General features: G+C 43.1%; 2 protein-coding genes across 2 annotated transcripts in view; one reads left to right on the plus strand and one right to left on the minus strand.

Moving 5' to 3' along the window:
* Positions 1-14,090, minus strand: part of si:dkey-192p21.6 (uncharacterized protein LOC565246 homolog) — a 35,613-nt gene extending 21,523 nt beyond the window's left edge. Inside the window, exons 1-8 of the mRNA XM_056291460.1 lie at positions 14,030-14,090; positions 13,761-13,826; positions 13,184-13,301; positions 12,828-12,946; positions 10,227-10,296; positions 10,067-10,130; positions 7,944-8,026; positions 4,445-4,521 (exon numbers count right to left, since the gene is read on the minus strand). Coding sequence (XP_056147435.1) covers positions 4,445-4,521; positions 7,944-8,026; positions 10,067-10,130; positions 10,227-10,296; positions 12,828-12,946; positions 13,184-13,301; positions 13,761-13,826; positions 14,030-14,090 — 658 coding nt within the window. The remainder of the gene's footprint in view (positions 1-4,444; positions 4,522-7,943; positions 8,027-10,066; positions 10,131-10,226; positions 10,297-12,827; positions 12,947-13,183; positions 13,302-13,760; positions 13,827-14,029) is intronic.
* pcbd1 (pterin-4 alpha-carbinolamine dehydratase/dimerization cofactor of hepatocyte nuclear factor 1 alpha) lies at positions 10,491-19,212 on the plus strand. Its single transcript, XM_056291333.1, has 5 exons — positions 10,491-10,629; positions 16,665-16,810; positions 17,880-18,011; positions 18,136-18,216; positions 18,697-19,212. The coding sequence occupies exons 2-5, from the start codon at positions 16,808-16,810 to the stop codon at positions 18,787-18,789; spliced, it is 309 nt and encodes a 102-aa protein (XP_056147308.1). The 5' UTR covers positions 10,491-10,629; positions 16,665-16,807; the 3' UTR covers positions 18,790-19,212.
* The last annotated feature ends 547 nt before the right edge of the window (positions 19,213-19,759 follow it).

The raw sequence follows: 19,759 nt of genomic DNA on the forward strand, positions 1-19,759 counted from the left end.
ACTACTGAAATGCAATAGTTGTATGTGAGAGCATTTCACATGTGCATGTGAGAGGATTTCACATGTGTATATGAGAGCATTTTCAGTAGAGTATGTGCGAGGTAAAGTATGGAATATAGCCTATACGGCCTCTCATAGTTGTGCGTGGGAGGATCGCGCTATTCCCCCCGAACAGGCGCCCCGATCAACCAGAGGAGGCGCTAGTGCAGCGACCAGGACACATACCCACATCCAGCTTCCCACCCGCACACATGGCCAATTATGTCTATAGGGACGCCCGACAAAGCCGGGGGTAACACAGGGATTCGAACAGGCGATCCCCGCTTTGATAGGCAATGGAATAGACGGCTCTGCTACCCGAACACCCCATGCCAATAGATCCTTAATATATTGATTCCTACTTGGTTTGTACACATTTTTTCCATCCTCTAGCTATTGCTCTCTTAGCTTGCAAGAGACACAAGTCTGTAAGTGCATGGTCAATCCTCTTAGTAATGAAATCACTTGGATAAATACCCATAATGCACAACTTTGGCAAACAAGGAGTTTTGAGTTTTGTTATTTGGCTAAGCATGGCAAACAAGGAGTTCTGAGTTTTGTTATCTGGCTAACCATGTGAAGAACCTACTTCCAAAAACTCCTGACCACATTACACATTATGATTTATCATCATTACACTTGAAGCATGTGTCGTATCAGGATTAAAGTGTAGTAAAGTGTAGTTTTGATGGTATTATATATGTTCTTAATATCAAATTGTATTGTAAAACTTATGTTGCATGTTAATTTATGTTTGAGTCTTCAGCCATACCTCAGACCATTCCTCTTCTGAGATTTCCTCCTGTAAATCTAGCCTGCAGCTTTTAAGTTTATCTTCTGAAGACTCTGGTGACTTATCAACAAACATTTTATAGAGCAGCGATACCTGTTCCCTACCAACAGCGTGTTTCACTGTCATGCCTTCCAGCATTGACAGAAGTGGCTGAATAAGTGAGTGGTTTTTAGATACAGAGATAAAATTTCTTATTTTTAAAAACATAAAAAATGCCTTGAAGGAATATCATACTATTTTGCAGTTCAGTAAATGACATTAGCTTTCCATCGCTGCATAGATCCATTATCCTGCTTAATCCCTTGCTTGCCCATGTCTTAAAATCAGCGTCTTCTCTTCCAGGTATACATTTACTCTTGTCCCATAGGGCGTGAAACATGACATTAGAGGGGTTTCCCCAATATATTTTTGGACCTCATACCAGATGCACATAGTGTTATTTAGAAAGAGGTTTTTTTGTGTGGGTTTCCCCAGCTTCTTTGGCTCAGAAGAGTAAAGGTAGCTGCTAAATGGTAACCCTTGAACTGAGCATCTCTCAATCTTGACCCAAGTAGGAGGTTCTTCTGGGGAGAAGTAGCACATGGCTGCTGACCAATAATACCAGCATAGGCTGGGGAGTTTTAGACCCCCTCTGTCATAAGACAGGTAAAGTAGGGTAAAACAGAGCCTAAAACATCTATTGTTCCAGATGAAGTTGGTAAATACTTTCTTAAATATTTGAAGAAATGACTCGGGTGGGGGCATGGGCATTGATCGAACCAAAAACAAAATAGGGGAATTTGGGTAATGTATTCATTTTTAATATGTTAACACAACCTATTAAGGAGATTTGCATTAACGTCCATCTGTTAAGTGATTCAATTACAGATTCCACAATAGGGTTATTGTTGGCCGGGACCAGAACATTAATGTCAGGTGTAATTTTAATTCCCAAATAGCTGAATCCCTCCTTGGGAGCTGAAAATGGAGTTTGTGTTCTCGGTTGCTGCCTCTATTGTTCATTTAAATGTAGTATTGATGATTTATTTATATTTATTTTGTTGCCTGAAAATTCCCCAAAACTCTTAACTCTAACAGACATGGCACCGAATACTCAAGGTTTGATGCAAAAAGGATGATGTCGTCCACATAAGGCGATATTCGATGTTCTGAGTCACCCACTGAGATCCCTGATATAGATGGAGAGTCTCTAATAGCCAAAGCAAATGGCTCCATTGCTAACACAAATAGCAATGGGGAGAGGGGGAAACCTTGACATTTAGATCTGTACAATGAAAAGGGTGTAAAAGTAATATTATTTGTAACTACTTCGGCTTCTTATATATTGTCCTAATCCATTTGAGAAAGCCTTCACCTATTCCAAACCACTCCAACACTTCAAACAGATACTTCCACGCAATTCGGTCGAAAGCATTTTCTACATCTAAGGACAGCAATCCTGTATTCGGTGACCCTCTTTTTTCATAAAGGATAGTTAGTACCCTTCTAACATTATGAAAAGCCTGCCTCCCCTGGATGAAGCTGTTTTAGTCACCTCTAGTCATATCCAGTAGTATCTTTTTGAAGTGTCTCGCCAAAGACTTGCACAAGAGTTTGCTATCTGTGTTGAGCAGTGAGATAGGTCTATAGGATGTGCAGTCAGTGGGAGCGTTTCCTAATTTTAGCAGCAGAGTGATTAGTGCCCCTCTGAGAGATGGTGGCAGTTCTTCCTTTTCGTATGACTCTAATAGCATCTCCAAGAGTGTTTGTATCAGTTTATCTTTAAATTGTTTATAAATCTCTGTAGGAAGCCCATCTGGACCAGCCGCATTTCCCCTCTTCATGCTGGTGATGGCTTCTGAAAGCTCATCAGCTCATACGATATTGTCTAGTTTTTCTTTGGAATCAGCTGAGCGAGCAGGGAAATCCAATGAGCTTAGAAAATGGACCTGTTGGCCTGAATCTTTGTTTGGATATATAACGTTTTTCATAAGACAATTCTAAAACAATATGTATTTCTGAGGGGTCATTTATTATTATTGTTTTTTATTTTATTTTTATTTTTTGGATTTTCCCCCCCTTCTTCTCCCCAGTTGTATCCAGCCAATTACCCCACTCTTCCAAGCCTTCCTGGTCACAGCTCCACCCCCTCTGCCGATCCAGGGGGGCTGCAGACTACCACATGCTTCCTCTGATACATGTGGAGTCACCAGCTGTTTATTTTCACCTGACAGTGGGGCGTTTCGCCAGGGGGACGTAGCGTGTGGGAGGATCGCTATTCCCCCCAGGTCCCCCTCTCCCCTGCCGAGCAGGTGCCCCGACCGACCACAGGAGATGCTAGTGCAGCAACCAAGACACATACTACTCAACTTCCCACCCGCAGACAGGGCCAATTGTGTCTGTAGGGATGCCCCACCAAGCCGGAGGTAACAGGAGGATTCGAACTGGGATCCCCATGTTGGTATGCAACAGAACAGACCACCTCACCACCCAGACACCCTTGTCATTTGTTACTTTACCTTTCATTTGAATGGTATGCTTCATCACTCATGATATGTTTCATCACTCATCTAAGTGACCTCTTCAGTCTCAACTGACTGCAGGTATCCCCACCCTTATAAACAATACAGTGACATAACGACCGAAACCAACGATCAGTTTCATATGCAAATATGGGTGTGACCATTAACTGGCTTTACAATGGCCATGTGTACTAGTCACAGAGGATTTGGGAATAGTTACAATCACAGCATTGTAAGATGGTGACAGATGTACTCTTAGCCGCCCCCTTCTCGGTTCAGGGATGGTTGTTCCTGCTTCAGATAGATGGCCTCTTTGACTCCCTGTTCAAACCAGTGTTCCTTCCTATCAAGGATGTGCACATCCTCATTCTTGACAGAGTGGCCACTGGCCTGTAGATGGGTGTAGCCATCTTACAATGCTGTGATTGCAAACATTCCCAAATCCTCTCTGAATAGTACACATGGCCATTGTATCTCTAGTTAATGGTCACACCCATATTTGCATACGAAACTGGTCGTTGGTTTCGGTTGTTATGCCACTGTAGTGTTTATAAGGGTGGGGATACCTGCAGTCAATTTAGACTGAAGAGATGAGTGATGAAACGTTTCTCTCAATAAACGTTGTGTCCAGATGAACTGATTCAACTTTCTGTGATTTTCTTACCTGGATTATTGAGCATGCATAAAGACATTTTGACCATACTATTATACCAACAATTTTTAATTCTTGACATCAGACCCATAGAAACCAAGAAATATTCAATTATTCACTTAATTAATTGCAAAAGAATAAAAACGTTGCCATGGATTATGGGTTTCCATTTCAGGCATTGTTCGTAATGAGTCATATCCGGAATGTAGAAATTACTAGCTACACCTATTTCAATGAAAGGGATTGACCAGGGGACCCCTTAAAAGCTATTAAACCATATTGATTTTACCTATTATTGTACTTCCACTTAATCCATGAGTCATAAATTTGATGTAAAAGAAGGAGAAAAGAGGTAAAAAGAGTATTTTGAATTTTAAGACGTTCAAATAAAAGGGTAAGCAACTCAATATTGACCCTAGCACTTTGTGCTCTCAGTTAACATCTTGTGTTGTACTTTACCATTCCACGGTGCATGTTGAAAGAACCAGTAGCCCCCTCCACCATAGTTCACAAAAACCATCAACGTCAGGGCAAATCTGCAAAGCAAGTATAATTAAGATGCAATGATTAAACGTCATACAGCATATTTTTCAGCAGTTATAACCGATAAGCACTATTCAGCACTGCATTACTTTTCAGGCAGTCAGCACAAACACTGGAAGCGTGAAAATTATCGAGTTTTGCCTTTTTTTATGAACAAATGAAACACAATAAAACAACTATACAGCATGTTACTTCCAATCCCTTCGATTTGGATACAGACGTAACTTTTGAATTAAAGTTCGAGGGGCCCGGCGGGGAGGTGCTTTCGTTCTCTCACACACCAAATGCAGCATAAGGTAATGCAATCTAAGCATTATGAATCACTTAGGAAATGAACACTTGTCCTCTGGATCTCCTCAAGTCAGACTGCTGACTAAAGACTTTGCCTCTAATATATGGTACACTTATACTCCAGCATGAGCCAGAGCAGTCGCAACACACAGCACACATGATGAAGTGCCAGACTGAATCAGCTGCTATAGCAAAAGGTGTTTGCATCGTATGTCAGGAAATGACTTCTTGCATTACACTGCACAAACTTGTATGAAAGCACTGGTGCCCCCAAGGCAGTCTTGATCCTTTCATCGTCCATAAAACTCACATTTATGATTTTGATTTATGCATCATTTAATTAAAGAGAGAGAGAGAGAGAGAAGGGGGAAAAACATATAAATGGGTCTTTAAGAGCCGTAAGGAGATTAAGACAATCTCCCAGGAAAAACTGTTTGATAAGGTGCACTGTATCTTCCCCTGCCTTCCCTTGTTTTTCTGGTTGGATTCAATTAAGAGGTACACCAAGCCATTACTGCTCCTTTTAGCCCTAACCTGCTGATAAAAGATATTAATCGGCCACTAGCATCTCTAAAGGGCTATTAAAGTGGAGGAAAGCCTGGTGCCTATGTGCATCCTCGCTCATGCACGCACACACACACACATACACACACGAGCATGTGCACAGACAAACATGCACGTGTACTCACACATATAGAAACCCTGGAATCAACATAAACAACCTCACAAGCACCAACACACACACACACACACACACACACACACACACACACACACACACACACACACACACACACACACATTCTCATTTAGATTTTCACGAATGCGTCCATTAGTGGCCATAGTGACAAAGACAAAGGTCAAAACACTATCCAGATGAGACCCATTGCAGACGCCCACAAGATGAGGCCTTATTGCCCATCTCTTTAATTAAAACACTTTGGGGTGTCTGAGTCTGCGACACGCCCCTACCATTTCAGGAAAAAAACACATTAACAGTGTCCCACATGTGTCGATAGCAGGTTCTGTTTAAGGTTAAATTTAAGTGCCGAACCCATTTAGTGTGGCTTCCAGGCATTTTGTCATACAAAACTCAAAAACACATAGAGGACGGAAAATATCAGCTGGTATAAGCATCATAAAATAGTTCCTGGGTTTCCAGCCAGGCTCATGGTAAAATTGTTATCCTAATGGTGCCTCTCCGTGAATAGCCCGGGTCCAGGAAAATGTGTCTATGAATTATGGCTACCAAACTGCAGATGAACCTGTCTGTCTGGTGGCAGCGACTGGCTGCTGGTTCCTGATAGATACTTCTTTGAGTTACATCCCTGTACATGCATTACCTATTAGAGTATTAGCTCATTACATTCCTCCGCTGCAAATAGATAGTGTCGCACCGCCATTATTGAGTATTGACTTAAATTATTGCTGGGGACATCTAGTGCACAGAAACCAGTCTGGTCACTCAAAAATTACCAGTACTTGGTATGATAGATCAAGTCTCTTATGTGTGTAAACAGATATTTGAGCAGGTCATAATGACGAATTTGATGTCTGTCCATTGCTAATTGTACCTAAGCCCCCATCTTATTACAGCATGTGTCAAGGTGTTTGAGCAAGTTAGGAACAAGACAGAATTAACTCGATGCCTGGTGTTAAACGCAGCTGTTGTTCTGCTGTAATAGCTGTTGCATCTGTAATACAACTAACCACTGACTGTGCAATTTTCAATGCAAGGTAAACTGGCTGCAGGCTTTTAGCTGCATAGCGCAAGATTAAAATCCAAATCCTTTTAGAAAAATTAACGTGCGAGAAAAAAGTCTAGCGTCCTCTGTATATCATGTCAGCAGAGCCTGAGGAATGACCAGAAAAACCTTTCAGCTCAGAGGAAAAACCTTTTGCCTCCAGAAATGTTCCAGTGCTTCTTAAAGCAGATGACTGATGCCTCTGTTCTCCGTAGAAATGTGTTATGTATCAGGGCTGTGGCTCATAAGTCACTGGACCAGGGCAAAGGCAAGGCTGGTCTCAAGTGCAGAGTCACTGTTTGATTGAGAACGGTGTTCGATATGAGAGTCTCCAAACAACAGAAAACAATTAGGTCATCAACATGTCGAAGATATTTGTTGCCCTAAAGGGGAATCTAAAGCATTAAGGTTCAACAAGGCACAGTTAAACGTAACAGTTCAGAAATAAAATAGAAGTAATAGAGGGAAATAGAATAATAAATACAATAATAAATAATAAAATAAAATACAAAATAAAGTAATGAAATAGAAGTAATAGAAGAAAACAGAATAATAAATAAAATAATAATTAATAAAATAAAATTAAATAATAAATAATAGAATACAAAAAACAAAATAAAGCAATAAAATAGAAGTAATAGAAGAACGCAGAATTAAAAAAAATAAATAAAATAATCTTAAAAAAAGTAATAAAATAGAAGTAATAGAAAATAGAAGTAACCCATGAAAATACTGTTTCAATAACATCGTATTTGAATTAATGCATTAAATTAACTAGGGTTCAAGTTAAATCGAACTATCTGGTATTTTGAATTCAGCTCATAAACATAGTGGTTTCAGATCACATTCCAGCCTCAGGAAAGATGCAGACGGAGATGTGATGCCAGTCCATCTGGTAGATTGCTGCCTCTTTGCTCTTGGATTTCCTCTCCCTCTCTGTTTTGGGCTGCAGATCTATGGCCGTGTGGATGTGTGCTGATATGTTGACGGTATTATTACATCAATTATTTGGCAAGGGGGAGGTCAGAGCCTCACCAGCATCCTGTTTCCAGAGAGGCGTGTATTGTGTCTACCCCCAGGCCACAATTAAGGGTAGCAGGGAGCCCAGATTCAATCACGTGCATCGCTCCTGTCCAACAGAAACACGCTGTTCTGAGCCCCATACACACAGACATCAGAAGTCCTACCCCGAGCTGTTGCTTGATAACAAAATGCTTCAGGCACCATGTGACCAGACGGCGACCCCTGTAATTATTCATTGCGCAGGGGGCCTGCACATCTTCATCATACCTCAGACTGGCCTAAAATGAATTACCATGTAAACGAGCTGCATGTGCTGATGGTCTGATAAAAGGTGCTGTTGTTGATAATGTACATACCCACGGAAAGTGTCCAAGGAGCGCAGACGTGTCTGTTTAGGTTTCACATCGCCAGCCTCGGCTTCGCCAGCGCACGCTCCGCCCTGCACAGACAAATCTCTGTCAAACAACGATGTCACACATAGCCTCGCTAACATTAAGTTTAATATGTAAAATTACAAGCAAAAAAAAAAAACAGGGCAGCCACCACAGAGGTTTAAAGCAGAGCACACACAGAGGTGATCTGAAGGACATGCCAAACTCACCCGCTGAAGGCACCTGTTGTGCTGCAGCTTATATTAACCGCACAACAAATGCAGGAGTCATTGCATAACCGTTAAGTGTTGTGAGATCTGATCTGAGTATCGATTGACGAGCATACGAAAGGAAATTCTGCCACATTGGTCAAAATTCCTTCTCTGTTCTGAGTGGTGGTGGCGTCTCTCTTTTCTCTTTCCTTCTTTTCTAAAGGGCGAGGGGGGTTGAATGACTCTGGCCTGGTGCCCTCCCAGTTGGACTAGCCTGACTCGCTGGCCTCCACACAGCAGTTTGAGGAGCCAGAGCAGGAAGACGCAAGCACTAATATGTTATGATGGATCTGAATGCCATCCAGAGAGCATATGGGAAACAGAGACATCTTGCTCTGAAAGATGAGAGGAACTATTCATGCTCACCAAAAATACACAGCAGCCCCTCGCCATTAACCGAGACAAGTGGATAGATGCAACGCTCTGTCGTTCCTATCTGGGTCTGTTGTGCAATTGGCTCCGCTAACATTTATATCAATCATTGCATTAGCGTCTTCCAAACAACTTCGACTGGAGACTCAAAGCAGTTTTGGAAAGTCTCTTAGGCTGCATAGTGAGCAAATGAAAATACTGCATTGTAATTGTTGGATTACAGCAAAGTTTTGCTTTGTGCTTTTCAAAAAAAAATTAGGACAAAGAGTCTTTTATTTATAAAGTTAAATGACAAAACATTGGCTATGTGTTCATTTTATATAGACTCCTTTGGAGTACAATATTTTAAAAATGAGACTAGATTAGAATACATAATATAATTAGAATATGGTAAAATATTATGTATTTCATGCTTTTTTTAGGATCCAGTTTCTTGGGGAGGAGGTCCATCTCACTTTGAGTACTGATGACAAAAATATTCTAGTGTTTACTGGATGGGCATGTCATATTGGAGGTTATAATCAAGAATCAGGACTCAGGAACACTATTTGTCATTTGCACACATGAAATGAGACAAAATACCATTTCCCCCAGCCCACAGTAGCGTAACACAAAGTCAAAAACACATTTCCAAAAACTACAAGGACTACAAGAACACATATATCCAAACTAACACATATATCCTAACACATATATCCAAACTAAACAAAAAATCACTGTCCAAGGGAACGAATGCCAGCCAGGATGACTGTCAGAACTGCCGGTCTGCATGGGCTAGCAGTTAGCTTATCCTGCCCCACTTCCACGTCCTGTCAGACTGCCCTCAGTGTTTCCTCTTCGGTGCAGCTCTGGGTAGGGCAGTGGTCCTTGCGCAGCAGACCAGGCTCCCTAAGCTGATTTAATGTTAGCTCTACCAGCCAGACACCTTCGACACACCTCCCAACACTCCACACGATGACACAAAAGCACCACAGTCAATGTTAGGCGAGGCCGCCGCCAGGCCACCCTCAGTGTTATTGGAATTATCGGACTGCACGGGTTAACAGTTAGCTTGGCCTGCCCCGCTTCCGCATCCTGTCAGACTGCCCTCTGTGTTTCCTCTTCGTGCACAGCTCTGGGCAGGGCCACGGTCCCTGGGCCCACAGTACGCAGCAGACCAAGCTCTCCCAGCCGATCCAACGCCAGCTCCCCCAGCCATCAAATGAAGACAACACAAACTTAGACACAGATGTGGACAAAGACACTGCATGGACGGTACACCAGCACTGGGTGAGGCCGCTGCAAGCGTGAATTCACGTCACCATCCAAATCAATCAATCAATGTTTGTTGGGTTTGATTGTTGTGATTTTCAAATAACTCAACTTGTGTTATCATTCTGCAAATGTCAAAGTTTTAAAGCGTTTGTAAAACGCTCTCTGTAGTGTCCATCTTTAGCTTAGTAGCAGGGAAATACTTACTATGACATCCACTGAGTACCGTGGGCCTTTGCAGCAAACAGTCTTGACCAACTTTGCCGTACAACGCCTCCTATTAAGGAAGACAAATCGTGCAGATGAGCTGATGATATGGGGGAGTCATTGATGAGCAGCGATACTATGGAGAATGATGGAAACAACAGGGTACCTGTAGATGTAGGGTGCCACAACACACAAGAGGGCAATTAGGGCCAGCAGCAGAGCTGCCACCACAAGTGCTGTGGGAAACATTGAAAAATAAAGGGCAGTGTTTACAAATGGGTATTGTGTCATCACGCTGCGGCTCCCTCGTTGGTTAAAAACAGAGTATCTAGGCAGGTCTGTGAGCGACGTCACCATCTGGACGCCCATGTCAGGAGCTTTATACCTCTCTATCAGAATGAGATCGGACTTGGGATAAGAGGACTGATAACCAATCTGACTGCCTCCTCATTCGTCTCTGGATTCTCCTGTGGCTCTCTGTGACCGGGCCATTGTTATAGGGGATCCCTTAAGTGACAAACTTAATGGAAAACTCTCGGCCGATCCATCACAGAGCAACCAGCCTAGAGGTAATGTAACCCTGGAGGTGTCCGAAAGGGAAAATGCAAGGTTGCACTAGTCCAAAGGACAAAGGAGGAATGGACTGTCTGCAAAAGGGCAGCACAGTACGTGAGGACACACATAAGGGTAGCAAAAATGTCCAAGGTAAATGAATAACTAAACGCTTAATGAATAATGAAATAAGCAAGGAAGCTCTCATCTGAGTTTGAGTCTATTGAAGTGTTTGGTCCGGTTTGGTCTGGGTCTAAAACCAAATTGCAAACCATAGTCCAGGCACTGATGGTGCATCTAAACATTTATCCAATTATGTGGCTAGTATGCTATAATTGTATACATACCTCCAAATATCCATTGATGTGCTTTATTTGTAATATTTCATTTTCATAAAAACTATCATACAAGGTACAGTGGGTTCAGTGTACTAAATTGACGCAGACTCATCGACAGCATCATTCAAAAATGCCATAAATGCATAAACAATAATACGGGTAATGATTATCGAACTACAACCCATCATTGTGATATCGGCCTTCTTGCGTCAAAGCAGAAGCCACAGGGAAACACTATGCGCAATGTTTGTCTCCAGTGGAAAAGCAAACAAAAAGAAGCCATTTTGACCATGTCTGAATACACACCATGACATCCACTCTGAACACAGACCGTCCACTTAACCACCTCTGAAACGTTGACAGCTCTCTGGTGTCCATTCATAAAAGCACCATAAAGCTTTATAACACTAGACAAGGACAGGTACACCCACTCTATTAGCTATCATCAAAATAACATATTAATTACGAATGAACTGAAGCCTATGCACGCTAACTGGATGACGTCGAAATCGCACATGAGCTTGAAAATAGCCGAGTGGACACTTAATGCAAGTCAATAATGCAGTTTCTTTCTTCGTCTTCTTTTTTTGGCTTCCCCCCCCCCCCCCCCCCCAATTGTATCCGGCCGCTGCTGCACTGCATACTACCACATGCCTCATCCGATACATGTGGAGTCACCAGCCGCTGCTTTTCACCTGACAGTGAGGAGTTTCGCCAGGGGGGCGTAGTGCATGGGAGGATCACGCTATTCCCCCCAGTTCCCCCTCCCTCGTGAACAGGCGCCCCGACTGACCAGAGGAGGCGCTAGTGCAGCAACCAGGACACATACCCACATCTGGCTTCCCACCCGCAGACATGGTCCACGTGTCGGTAGGGACGCCCGACCAAGCTGGAAGTAACACGGGGATTCGAGCCGGCGATCCCCATGATGGTAGGCAATGGAATAGACCGCTATGCTACCCGGCCTAATCCAGTTTCATTAAGGCTTCTTTCTGCATGTGACTTGTGGTTTGTGGTCCTGTGAGGAATACTTTCCTGATATGATTAGAGGGTGGATCTGATAACAACTGGAGGGAGACATATCCTTCCACATATACAGCGGACAACAAATGACCTTACTGGCCCCAGTGGTCGATCAATTCTGAGATGCGGAAGTAAAATTTGAAATTCCCTTGCAGAGCAAGTCCACCCTGTCTTCTGCTTGAGCTGCTGACCAGACCATTACTTAAAAATGAGCAAGTCCTACCGGGAGTTTGTATAATCACTGGTCTGTAACGCTAATGGAAGCTCATCATACAGTGAGGGGTGCAGTCACACTGACCATATATCTGCCGGGTAATGGCTACTTGGCTTTAAAAGTCTGATCTACAACATAATCTGCAATATTGTTAAGTAGAGTGTACATTATAGAGAGAGACGCTTTCAAAATCCCATTACGGCCTAATCCTTCCATGCACCCTAATGTATTACCCACAATCCTCCAGAGCGAGGCCTTCAAAACAAACAGAAAAGCTTTTCTTTTATCCTTTATTTTTTTTGTTCCTCAAGGAAGCCTGTCTTTTCTAATCAATACACATCATGTCCCATGAGATGCATGAGAATTACTTCTCAGTAGAAGGCGGCAGCCCGAGTGATAGTGATGTCTCCTGTTTGCTGACTCAATCAAGAACCGTACAGAGCAAAAGGTTCACTTCTCAGGTTCAGACCGGGTCAGCGCTACATAAGCGTCACGTTCTCCAAATGTCACTTCACAAAAAAAACACAATAGAGTGCAAAATTAAATCATGTTGCCTGTATGACTTGATTACTAAACTGAATTATTAATTTCTGAGCATTCTGTAGTCTTCGTCTGCGGACGCTAAACGTTCGGCACTTACGTAAATATGCGTTTCTTGGATTTTCTTCCACGGTGTGAACGCAAATGGGATTGTTGGGGTTCTCTGATTGCTGGATCAAGACAGAGTAGAGGCCGCCTTCCTTGTAAGTCTGTCTCCATCTGGGTCCAAAACAAACAAGCAAACTGTCAGACATACTGGCCACACCTGCCCATGAGAATAAATTATGTTTTAAAATTGAAATCAGAAATTAGATTCCCTTAAAAGCATGCATTAAGAATATTTCTTTTCATCCGCCACCCAGTCGACTGTACTGCACTGCATTATACATTCAGCTGTTATTTCCTCATTGAAGTCAATGTGGTAGGGTCACCTCCACCCCAACCTCCAACGCCTACTGTAGGAAGCTCAGGAGGGACACCTGCTGCTTACGGACAGGAAGTGCATCTGCCAGCTGTCCCTGCACCATCTCTGGTTTCAGACCCCCGAAAATGCGCATCACATGCTCGTATTGATCTACTGTGGGATGAGATACTAGCTATCACTTAGAGGGGGTTTTCAAAGGGGAAAAGGAAATCGATAGCAGCACTGTCTTGTTAGAGACCTCAGTGTTGATTTAAGAAGGCCAAGACAGGACCTCTGAGAGGGCAGGGGGGAAACAACACACTTTGTCATGTTGCAACCGGATCCCCGGCAATATGTTTAAGGGTGACCCACAAATGAAAAGCTCTGCCCCGATGTGTCTAGCGCATCTTGACTGTTTATAAATACGCCTACTGACTTTTCTACTGGAGCGATCCCAGAGGAGTTACCAAAGGGGGGTGTATCTTTGGAGCGCCAGCGAGCGTTTTCATCAATACTGGAATGGCAGGTCTTATTAACCCTAAAAAAAGGCCCCTGATCGATACCCAGCGCGGTAGTCCTAACAAGGGCATCACTCAGGTTCAGAAAGCGGGTCAGGATTACAACTCAAACCCTGTGAATAATCTGGAAGGCTGCTGATGTCATCATCAGCATTTGCCACAGCACCATATTTTTGGTCTGGAGACAAAAATGCCATTACACGTTGACTCAGTGAACACATTAGCAGCTCTGCATTTCTAATTTGTAAACGTCAACAGTTGTCTGTTATGTTAAATCGGTTACCTGCAGAAGGTTGTATTTCTGGTTTGGGACTCCACTTGAAGAGTCAAGGTGAATTTAGTGTTGACCACAGCAGATGCATTCGTGCTTATGCAGCTGACCAACGGCTGGTAAAGACACTGAGGGGACACATCGGTGGGACACTTCTGTAATGTACGTCATCCTAATCCACTATTTGGGATGAAACACCTTTGGCCATTGAAACATGAGTCTTTATTCTTACACTATGGCCTCTTACTGAGACATAAACCTGCCATCCACGGTGACCTGTGGATGTGTACCATGTTAAATACATGTACGATGGGTGATATGTATGCTCCACTATCTACTATGAGTCCTTCGCTGTTCCTTTGTACTTACTGTATGCGAGTCCTCGTGCCATCTGTGTCAATATAAACTGTAAAACAGTTGAACTGAAGGTACCGAGACTCATTCATATTCATATTCATATTCAGTCATATTGTATTTGGTGGAGGAAAAAAAATAGAAGAGTTTGATTCCAAAAATGTATGCTAACTGATGAATGCATGGCTAGATTGCAGGGATGCAAGTAGTATAAATTTGGAGTTGGATATATAACACTTTTAAGAGGATGTCTTTTTACCTTGTAGCAATAATCAGACGTATAGAAAACGCCGACTCCATCTGGCAGGTGGTTATGAAAAGTTATTAATGCCTGGTCCATTTTCAGAACTGGTCCTGGGTACATCATAATATTCATAAAGGGCAATAAAGGGACTCTAAAAGCTTCATCTGTATCATAAATTCATGAATAAATCATAGCAATAAGACCGTACTTCACAGAGAAGATCGTAATAACGCACTCATCAAGGACGATTCAAAGTAATGTGACAAATACGTCACACGACCAGTATCGCACACAGAAAAACCAGCAGCAGTTTTTCATCAATAATAATCAATTTTGAATGCCAAATACTGATAAGATAGTCTGGCTTCAGTCAAATAACTGACGTTTTTCTCATAAACAAAATCACAGAAGTCAGCCAATGTTACATGCAAAAACAACACATGCTTGAGGCTCACTCTTGTGCAATGGCAAAGTAATGTAAACACTTGAGGCTAGTGGACAACACTGCAGGATTATTGACTGGACACCGGCTTTGCGCACCGTGTCCACCACCTCCTGTTCCCAAAAGGCTTACCTGCATGGAAGTGCCTTGCATGGATGCTAGTTATAAGAAGGGACACGGCTAGGGTCCCCCTCAGAGTTTGCACAGGCTCCATTTTGCTGCTTCGAAGCAGTCCCACTGCCTCTCCCACTGCTCATCTTTATGACACGCCACCGTATAAAAAGTGGTCAAAGGGCAGCATGCATGCATGCATGTATGCATATGTGGCTCCTCATAACAGACTTGGAATAAATACCTCTGGAATCACTGCTGGGGACAAGATAACGTGTTGTTTTTCTGCTGTCTTAATAAAAACCGGTGACTCATGGAATTCAGGTTATTGATGTATTTTTTCCATGACATGTATCACCAAAATATGTTGCAAAAGCCAAGTAACTCAAACCGGAAATGAAATATTCATTTTGTATGTTGCTGTGCTTTAAAGATGCACCACACTAGCACATATGCTGTGAAGGCCCCTGCGTTTTGAATCGGAAAAAGGCTGCATGTGTGAAAGAGAGAAGGAGGAAATTGAGAAAGTTGGGGAAGGGATTAACGTGGGGAAAAGAGGGAGAGTGTCACGCACACTGATTTCACCAGTTTGGACACCCAATAGACCCTGACACAACTTATCTGGACTTCTTCTTTTTTTTTTTTTACACATGAAGGATTTCTTTGGTCTGACAACTGAATAACTATTCTCATTTCCCCATTCATCCAGGCGGTCAGCTCTGATTATCAGTCACACATCCTCTTTCTCGTTTCATTTCATTGACAAGTTAATTTCCCCGAGCACTCCCTGTCACGGCCCAGTTCACCGGGGCAATCTCACAGGAGCAAGTCATTAACCTCTGACATGAAACAGAGTCGGCCAAGGGACCGAGCTCACTTGGAAATCTGGTTTTATTAGGGATGCTCTGATATCACTTTTTTTTCTTTTTTTTCTTCTTTTTTGACTGCCGATATCGATACCGAGTATCGGCTGATACTGAGTACCAGTCCGATCCATTACCTTTGCTGAATAGTGCAGATTTAGACCATTAGTTTGGGGGGGGGGGTCATTGGGCAAAATAAATGAGATAGACTCTTTTTAATGTTTGCCTTCATAGAAACACATGCATCCATGTGCCAGCAAAGCAGTAAAATCAAACCTTTTTGTTTTTGTTTCATATATGACGTGTAGCTCAAGGCTTTTGGATTGGGATTTTAGTCTCAGGTAAATTCTCCAATACTGATATCCTGATAACCCCTTTATCAGGACATAATGATAAACTGGTATCGGTATGGGTGCATCCCTAGTTTTAACATTAAATTGTGGCAAAATGTTTCAACTCTCCAGTTTATGTTTCATATGTGTCCAAAAGCAATACAGAGGCTGATGACATAACATCAGCAGTTCATAATGAAATACACCAGAGACTGGACAACATGCATGTCTACCACATCCTTTCATTGGGAAGCAAACACTGTACTCTGCTGAGCGTTTGTACTTAGCGGTTGGCCACACACATGCCTCACATATTATGGCCAACAAAGGGGAATTTATATCGAAGCCGGTGTTGAGTGAAGGCTGTGTACTTTATCAGCGGCGGTGTATTCTGATCAGGCACCCGCAGAGGCAGCTAAGTAGGACCTACGGCTCGGTGTCGGATGGATTCTTTCCAGCTGCTGCGGCGGCCACCACAGACTGCCTCCGTGCACGTGAAGCTGTAGTGGGATCCCTGCGCCGTCTGAACACATTCAACAAACATGGTGAGTACAAAGCCTCCTTTTTCTGTTTTCATAGACCTGACGGCTGCTCTAAACCATGTGCAGATTTCTCTCACCCTGACCCACCTGTTGACATCTGTCTGCTTACTGTCATATTAAAAAACAAAAACAAAAAAAACTGTTGTCTATCATCAAATAGACAATCTTACAATCAGATGCTTACTGTAAGCTATGTAGCTGGTCCTTCATGAAACAGCATATTTCCCCCACACTATTTATTTTTTCATAAGGCTGCTGTCACTTTGCATAACCCCCATTTAACCATATCTCAGTCCAAAAAGTAGCTCCTCATAACCCCCCCCCAAAAAAAGTTCAGAGATCAGGGGTGACATTGCACAAATTAGTTCTGTTTTTAATTTTTTCCCCTTGGAATAGAAATGGCTGAGGTCATCGTCTGAGAAGTACAGGCGCGTTTTTGAGCCTGGTCTTCTCGTCTGCAGCTCTCAGATTGAGCCGATTAGAGCGTTGCTATGAGACCTGTTGATGTCATTGTCTTCTATCAGGGGACAGGGGCCCTGGCTTTGATTGTGACATTTGTTTGCTTTGAGTCTCTGTGGGTGATTCAAAGCCGTTCATGTGGGGACAAGACTTTCCCAATCCCCCCCCCTCTCTTTTTTTTGTGAAAAGAAAATGATTTAAAAAAGAAAAGAAAGGGTGTGAACATGACATTTTATGTTGTCCTTGATGTTTCTCTATGTCACATAATTTGAGATGTAGAAAGCGGCATTATAACTCTACAGTCACTGAACATAACGGGGAATTTAAAAAAAAAAAGAAAGAACAGAATTGATTTTGAGCAGCATGTGACACAGTGTCATAATGTCATGATGTGGAATTCCACAGAGGCAGCAAACGGGGAAAAAGACCCCCCCCCATTTACATACACACACACACACACACACACACGCACACGCACACACACACACACACACCTGACCAAGAATGCAACCCTTCATTGTTTCCAGATGGGTTTTCTGTGCAACCAATCACAGTTTGTGTTTGTGAAACTGCCCCTTCCACATTGGCAGCGTTGTCCTCTGTGTCCTTTTAGGCTGGTAAAATTCAGAGTTTAACCGAGGAGGAAAGGGCGCACCTACTCCCCCTGCTACGCAACGCTCAGTGGGTGGAAGCTGTCGGAAGGGATGCCATTTACAAAGAGTTTGTCTTTAAAGACTTCAACCAGGTCAGAGCTAGATTGTACCTTCTTTGCACCATAACATAACTCACATATCATCATCTCATCTCACCGCATCTAACGTCACATAAATGACTTGTATGATTTTTGAATATCTGATCCTTCTGTGCAGGCTTTTGGCTTCATGTCCAGAGTGGCTCTACAAGCTGAAAAAATGGACCATCATCCTGAGTGGTTCAATGTCTACAATAAGGTATAATTGACTGGAATATGAAAACCGGTGATAAAGTCAATCAAGAGAAAGTGCTGTGAGATTTTAGCAACAGAAATGCCAAAACGACACTTTTTGCCCTTCCTTGATAATCGTATGCATGGAAGTTAACACTGGCCACCAGTCGAATTTGGATCAAACAAGATTTGCCCGCTAGACCAGTCACTCACTATAGCTAGTGACCAGTTTTTGCCCACTGAAGCAAATTTGTGATAATGGGCTATACAAATATGATTAACATGACGTGACCAGTCATCTGCTAGAAGTACTTTTACAGATCGGTTTGGTTGGTAGGATCATGAAAACCTCTGGTTAGCTTTTGAGAGTCCAGGGGCCAGTGGGTGAAATTAGCTCCCTGTCTTAATTGACATATTCAAGTTGTACTGTTATCATCTCATCTTGTCTTTGTTACCTTTGCATCATTTTCTTTTCTCACCTCTTCCTTCTCCTGTGCTCCGACAGGTTCAGATCACGTTAAGTACACACGACTGCGGGGGACTGTCCCAACGGGACATCACTTTGGCTACCTTCATTGACCAGGCATCGCTGCTGTGAGCAACACTAGACCGAACATTAGACGGGTCGGGTTCAACAGGAAGCAGTGTGAGTCGCCGGTCACCGCGCAGTCATGAAGACCATGACCGGTGTGCGCTGCACAATCCAAAGAACATGTACTGACCCTTCCCGTTTGACTGTGAACTGTGGAGCTGTGTTGGTGTTGCTCGACTGCAGAAGGCCAAAAACGTGCTGTTATTATGGTGTGCTGTGAATGCATTAATGTGGCGTTATGTCAAAATGAAATACAGAATTTGATGAATATTCCTGTAAAGGAATATATCATCTCTACCTACCATTCCAGTTGTTATCTAGGGTAACATTTACAACACAATCTCTCCCACTCGGACATCCTTTGCCTTTATGTGCCTAATGTTTAAGATGTTTTGTCTGATGTCAGCAGTTAAATAAAGGACATTTTTGTCAGCTTTAATGCTTATGTCGTCATACTGTCATACAGTATTTGCCATAGAGAATTTTTTAAGACATTTTTTTCATATTTTGCATACATTTAATCAAGAATGCATACCAGCGGGGTGTCTGGGTGGCATGGGTGGAGGTCTGTTCCATTGCCTACCAATATGGAGATCCCACTTCGAATCCCCATGTTACCTCCAGCTTGGTCAGGCATCCCTACAGACACAATTGGCCGTGTCTGCGGGTGGGAAGCCGGATGTGGGTATGTGTCCTGATCACTGCACTAGCGCCTGCTCTGGTCATTATGGGCGCCTGTTCGGGGCGGGGGGGGGGGGACTGGGGAGACTTGCGTGATCCTCCCACGCGCTACATCCCCCTGGCGAAACTCCTCACTGTCGGGTCAAAAGAAGAGGCTGACGACTCCATATGTATCGGAGGAGGCATGTGGTAGTCTGCAGCCCTCCCCGGATCTGCAGAGGGGGTCGAGCAGCGACCGGGATGGCTTGGAAGAGTGGGGTAATTGGCCGGATACAATGGGGGGGGGGGGGGGGGA

Source organism: Lampris incognitus, chromosome 13, assembly GCF_029633865.1.
Source record: "Lampris incognitus isolate fLamInc1 chromosome 13, fLamInc1.hap2, whole genome shotgun sequence".
NCBI classification, from domain to species: domain Eukaryota; kingdom Metazoa; phylum Chordata; class Actinopteri; order Lampriformes; family Lampridae; genus Lampris; species Lampris incognitus.